At 50.5% G+C, this 6,276-nt stretch overlaps 1 protein-coding gene across 1 annotated transcript in view; it reads left to right on the forward strand.

Annotated features, from left to right (window-relative positions):
* Positions 1-3,677, forward strand: part of MYCN (v-myc avian myelocytomatosis viral oncogene neuroblastoma derived homolog) — a 5,280-nt gene extending 1,603 nt beyond the window's left edge. Inside the window, exons 3-4 of the mRNA XM_005884083.2 lie at positions 3-79; positions 2,195-3,677. Coding sequence (XP_005884145.2) covers positions 3-79; positions 2,195-2,799 — 682 coding nt within the window. The 3' untranslated portion in view covers positions 2,800-3,677. The remainder of the gene's footprint in view (positions 1-2; positions 80-2,194) is intronic.
* Positions 3,678-6,276: the final 2,599 nt, after the last annotated feature.

A 6,276-nucleotide genomic window follows, 5' to 3' on the forward strand; every position in this document is an offset into this window, starting at 1 on the left:
CGCACCGGCGTCCGCCCAGCCGGGGGCGGTGACCACAAGGCTCTCAGCACCTCCGGCGAGGACACGCTGAGCGACTCAGGTAAAGACCACGCAGGGGTCGGCTGCCTTCCTGGGGTGCAGGCGTGGGGGTGCGCGCCCTTTGTCACTGTGCTGGGTTTAGGCTTTGATGGGGAGCGTTTTGGAAGTAGTGATGAAGGCTGAGGGTTGTTTTTTTGTCAAACGGACCCCCAGGATTAGGAGGAGAGGTTGAGTGAGAGTTGCTAAGAGGGTGTTATCCAAAGTGTCACCTTCATTGAAAGTTCCTTCTACCCTCTGGGGGCCCGACTCCATCAATGGCCCTCATCCGGTCTAGTTGCCCACTTCTCTGCAGCATAAAATCGGTAAAAAGTGGGTAGGAGGTAACGGGGCCGCTGGCTGCATTGCTTGGGCAGAAACCCGTTAGCCCTGGGGCGGGGGAGAGGGATTTGACCCAGGTCAGGGGTGGGAAGACACCCCGAGAAGACACAGGCATTGTGCAAAGTCCTGTGCAGGCACAGAAAGTTAGAGGGAGATTGCGCAGATGGCTAGTAGCAAATTTACTTATTTTTTAAACCTGGGTGCTCTTCTCTCCCTCCCTTTGTGGGTGGTGGGCTACTTGCTCCTGGTAGGTGGCCAGCAGGCGGCGATATCCCAGGGAGGCGGAGGCTCTGAATGGCTGGGGGTGAAGGGACCACCCCTGCCTCCCTCCAGCAGCTGGCGGCAAGTCCAGCAGAGGTTGTGTACATTCCCAAGGGGCCGCTTCTTCACGGCCGCAGTGAGACTGGGTCCAGTTTTGTCTCCGAGCCAGAATTTCCAGGACTAATTTCTGATCCGAGTTGGGTTTTGTAACCCGGTGTCCTTCGAGGTGAGGGCGGGCACTGGGCTGGCCCTCCAGGAACTCACACGCCCTAGAAGCACTCATTGATAAGTTCTATTGTGTGCCTCGGTCTTGGAGGGTAGGGTTAAAAGGAAGACTGCCTGGGGCCCTTGGAGGTAAAGAAAGAACTCTTCCCCAAATACTCAAAACAGCCCTTGTTTTGGGGGCTGGGAGCTTGTGTTCCTGGAATCTCGAAGCCCAGTGTTTTCAGAATGCAGGCGGATTAAAGGCCTAAATTTCCTCCTGGGCCGAGGACGGATTCCTCTGAGGCTCCTGGAAGGAAACTTGGTGATAAGCCTCCAGTTTGAAGCTGGTCTGTCCCTTTAATGTCTGTGCCTTGACAGCTCTCGGTGAGGAAGCACTTCCTTCCAACAGCTGTCTTCTTGGCAGAAAACCAAAACATGGGCTTAAAGGGACCCACAGGCTGCAGCAGCCTCACATTTCGGCTTCAGAACAAATCCTACAATTGTTGAGCTTTCCGGTCCCCTTCAGATCAAGCAGCAGCAGTGTTTTGGTTTTTCATGCTTGCATTTTTAAACAATAATTTTCTATCCCGGCACGTAGTAAATGAGGAGGGCGGGGGGGATGATGTTACACGCCTTTGCTGCTGGCCTTTGCTGCTGCCGTTGTTACTGGCCACGGAGCAGAGGTGCTCCCATGTTTGGGTTTAGAGCGCCTGTGGATTAGGACTCGCTAGTGAAGACGGGATGTCTGCTAGATGAAAACAGGGCTTCATTAAATTGTTCTGTAAGTTTGTTTAAGGGCCTAAAATCAAACGCAACCAAGTGTAGAATTGCTAAATGAGGAGTCTCAATTCTTAAATGTCGAGATGGAAATATGAATAAGTGTAGGGGGTAGACTGGCAATGGCGTTAAAAGCTACCATTTACTGAGCATCTGTGTACCAGGCCAGCTCTCTACATATTACAGGTCCATCTCAAGAACCTTGTGGTTTTGGTCCCATTTAATAGCAAACTAAGGCTTGCAAAGGTTTAGTGACTTGCCCAGGATCACACAACTAGTGTGTGATGGAGCCAGGATTCTGTCTCACTCCAAAATCCAGGTTCTTTCTATGCCTGCCACCTGCTTGAGTCTGGAAGCCGAAACTGCTAGGAATATTGGGGAAGGAAAAGATCTAAAGTACATTAATTGAAAAGATCTAAAGTACATTTCTCTTCCCATCTCTGTTGATGGAACCATAATAATAGCAAAATGCGCCAGGGCCTGGAAGAGGCGGTACAGAGGGAGAGAAAGGTTCTTGTGTCTCACTCTGAGAATAACTCCCATCTTGTTCTTGAAGATGACGAAGATGACGAAGAGGAAGACGAAGAGGAGGAAATCGACGTGGTGACCGTGGAGAAGCGGCGGTCCTCCGCCAACAGCAAGGCCGTCACCACCTTCACCATCACCGTGCGCCCCAAGAGCGCGGCCCTGGGCCCGGGGAGAGCCCAGCCGGGGGACCTGATCCTCAAGCGCTGCGTCCCCATCCACCAGCCGCACAACTACGCCGCGCCCCCGCCCTTCGTGGAGAGCGAGGAGGCGCCGCCCCAGAAGAAGATGAAGAGCGAAGCGTCTCCCCGGCCCCTCAAGAGCGTCATCCCCCCGAAGGCCAAGAGCTTGAGCCCCCGCAACTCCGACTCGGAGGACAGCGAGCGCCGCCGGAACCACAACATCTTGGAGCGCCAGCGCCGCAACGACCTGCGGTCCAGCTTCCTCACGCTCAGGGACCACGTGCCAGAGCTGGTGAAGAACGAGAAGGCCGCCAAGGTGGTCATTTTGAAAAAGGCCACCGAGTACGTCCACTCCCTGCAGGCCGAGGAGCACCAGCTGCTGCTGGAGAAGGAGAAGCTGCAGGCCCGGCAGCAGCAGCTGCTCAAGAAGATCGAACACGCTCGGACTTGCTAAACGGTTCTCCAACCTGGACAGTCACTGCCACTTTGCACATTTTGATTTTTGTTTTTGTTGTTTTTTGTTTTTTACATTGTGTTGACATTAAGAATGTTGGTTTACTTTCAAATCGGTCCCCTCCCCCCCGTCGCGTTTGGATCTGGGTGGGGAGCAGGACATGTGGGGTTGGTTCTGCCAGGACCTGGGAGAGAGGGCCTGGGTGATGGGATGCTGTGCGGCCCTTGACGTTTCCTCTGCGTCGCCTCCAAGACAGCCGTGGGAGTGCGTGACAGTTGGGAGCCTCTCGGGCTGTTGAAGTCACCTTGTTGCAAGTCTCCAAACATCAGAATGTCATTCCTTTTAAAATGGTGCTTACGTTCGTTCCAGCCGATGCCACGGGAGGGGTTTGCCATTGAGACCCCCGAGGACACTTCTGTAAATACCACTGACACACCCGCCTTTTGTATGCGTCCGGGTAATGAGAGGTGGCTTTTGTGGCCAGTATTAGACTGGAAGTTCATACCTAAGTACTGTAATACCTCAATGTTTGAGGAGCATGTTTTGTATACAAATATATTGTTAATCTCTGTTATGTACTGTACTAATTCTTACACTGCCTGTATACTTTAGTATGATGCTGATACATAACTAAATTTGATACTTATATTTTCGTATGAAAATGAGTTGTGAAAGTTTTGAGTAGATATTACTTTATCACTTTTTGAACTAAGAAAACTTTTGTAAAGAAATTTACTATATATATATGCCTTTTTCCTAGCCTGTTTCTTCCTGTTAATGTATTTGTTCATGTTTGGTGCATAGAACTGGGTAAATGCAAAGTTCTGTGTTTAATTTCTTTCAAAATGTATATATTTAGTGCTGCATCTTATAGCACTTTGAAATACCTCATGTTTATGAAAATAAATAGCAATTAAATGATGCAGCTTTTTTTTTTCACCCCCTTAATGGCATGCGAGTTAGAGTATCCCTAAAGCAGTGACCTTCACAGCACATAACTTACAGAGGGAATCCTGGTTGGGGAGGGAGGGGCTGTTGTCCCCACCTGGGGGTGGAGGGAACTGTGCTTAGAAAGGTGTTAAGACATCTCTTCCAGGCTCCACAGAGTAGGGATATTACTAGTGTCTGCATTGTAGCAATGGCACTCGATCGTTTACAAAGCATTTTCCTTGTTGAATATTTCATGGAATTAAAGTAGGATGTCAGCCGTGGGCCATTTACTTAGTTACCTACTTTTTTATAGACATGGATCCTTTAAAAGTAAGAAGTAGTCAAGACAAGGTAGTGCAATTGGCTGTATTGGTGTTGGTCATACTTGTCCCATTGGCAGGTGGCTTTACATTTTGGTGTCAAGTATAGTTTGTCTCCAAGAACGCATCCTTCCAAATTCAGTGAACTTGGAAGGTTCTAGGCTGGCCGGGCCCTGTAGCAGAATATACATGAAGTTGTTCTCTCAAGGAGCTCTCAATCTGATTCACAGAAGTAACTCAAGAAGTGACAGGCGTGTGGCCCAGATCCAGCGACATGTCCCTTCAGGAGAGTCAGCGGGTGTAGTGTGCTCTGTCCACTTGCAGCTCCTGTCACACAAGCTGGCATTGGGGCTGCCCCGAGGAAGCAGGACCCACCAGTGCAGGCTCTGGAGGACAGCCAGGGCCAAAGGGTGGGGGGCAGGCACCTGGGCGAGGAGGGAGTTTCATTTTCCCTGATGGGAGGTGACACCCCCTCTGGGGAGGCCTGGGAGGTATTCTACTTAGACCTGAAAGCCTGTACAAACCTATTTCTCACTCAGGTGAAAGGTACTGGGTTATTTTTCTAAGATTTCATCCTGATTTTTAGCTTTGAATTGAAAAGGGCCTTTTGCTTTCTTTGAGAAGAAAACGGCCAGGGATGAGAATATGCTTTACTTGTCTGGTCACAGCTTGGCGGGGGGGGGGGACGACAACCGGAGCCTGTCTGCTTTGGCCTCTTTATAGAGGCCAGTGGGAGGCTAGAACCTCCTTACTCTGTTCACAGCCACACATCTCAGAGCTCTGAGGCTGGTGCTGCCATGGACATTGCTGATGGCCAGGCCATCCCCACACTAGAAAAACAAGGAACCTGCTTTGAAAGTCCATTTTAAATTGTCATTCAAAAGGCTTCCTGACGATCTGCACTTTATGAGACTCTAATCACCTTGTTTGTGTAATCCTGAACCAAAGGAAAGATCAGTGACCTCAACTTTGAGGTCACTGAGCACCTGAGGTGCCTAGCTTCTCTATTTGTGGTGCCCACAGGGGTCTATCTGGGTGTTTTCAGAGGAGCGGGAAGTCTAGCCGTGGAGGAGGGAAATCAGGAGGTCCTAAACTCATTCCTACCACGCTCCCTTTTTGCTCTGGCCACTGGGAAGCTCAGAGCCAAATTCCATACTCCCATTCTACATATCTGGTGCCCATTCTCTCTTTCTAAATGTCTGATCTCTTGGTGTCTTTGTTTTTTAGGAGCTGGGATTGGCCAGCATCTGGAAGCCTTTTTAATCTCTTGCTTTTGATTTTCAGTTTAACAACTGTTTAAAATGTTCTTTATTAAATTTCACTGAGTTTTTTTCATTAGGTGGATCATGAATATGTATTTAAGTGTTAAAACTAAATACCACTTGCCTTTTTTGGCCCAGCTGAGGGAAAGTATCACCGAGTTTAGCTCTGAGTTATAGATAAAGTAATTGCTGGCGTCACAGAAGAGTTGAATCACTTGTTTCAATCACCAGAGAAACCGTGTTTGCATTCCAAGAGCAGCTTTGAAATGGCTCTACAGCAGGGAGATCAATAAATCCCAGGACTTAGGTGGAGCCCAGAGGGCATCTCCCTGAATGACTTCATTTTACTCCCAGTAGTTCACCCCACTTAGGGGAGAAAGCCCAAACCCCGCAGCCTGACCCAGGCTGTCCCCACCCTGGCTCACCAGCTCCTTCACCGACTCCCCCTGACCCCTTACACACACAGGTGTCCCTCATTCCAGCCACACCAGACCCCCTGGAGCTTTCTCACCTCCGCTTGTTTCACCACACCCCCTCCTGAGTCCTCCAGCTTCTGTTTATTGAAATCCTTTCCAACCTTGAGTAGCAAACCCAGTGCCATCTCGCCCAGGAAGTCTGCCTTGCACCCCCAGGTGGGCCCTTAGCTGGTGATGTTGCGTCACTTCTGGAGAGAGGAGAGGTGGCCTAATCACTGTCTTGACCATGGGCTCCCCTAAGGCAGTCACAGTGGCCCATTCGCCCCTGACTTCAGCCCCAGCCTGGTGACTGACCGATGGCAGGGCCTTGGTGGGTGCCAGCAGAATGGCTGGTGGCTGAGTAGCAGCGGAGGGAGGAGCCAGGTGAGGAGCAGATGGGGCCGATTTCCATGACAGGTGTGTCTCCTGCCATCCCCAGTTCCCTTAGGCATCAGTGAACTGGCAGTCCTGACTGCTGGGAGTGAAGAGAAAATGCACATAGGGCCGGGG

This window comes from Myotis brandtii, unplaced genomic scaffold (assembly GCF_000412655.1).
Source record: "Myotis brandtii unplaced genomic scaffold, ASM41265v1 scaffold813, whole genome shotgun sequence".
Taxonomy (NCBI): domain Eukaryota; kingdom Metazoa; phylum Chordata; class Mammalia; order Chiroptera; family Vespertilionidae; genus Myotis; species Myotis brandtii.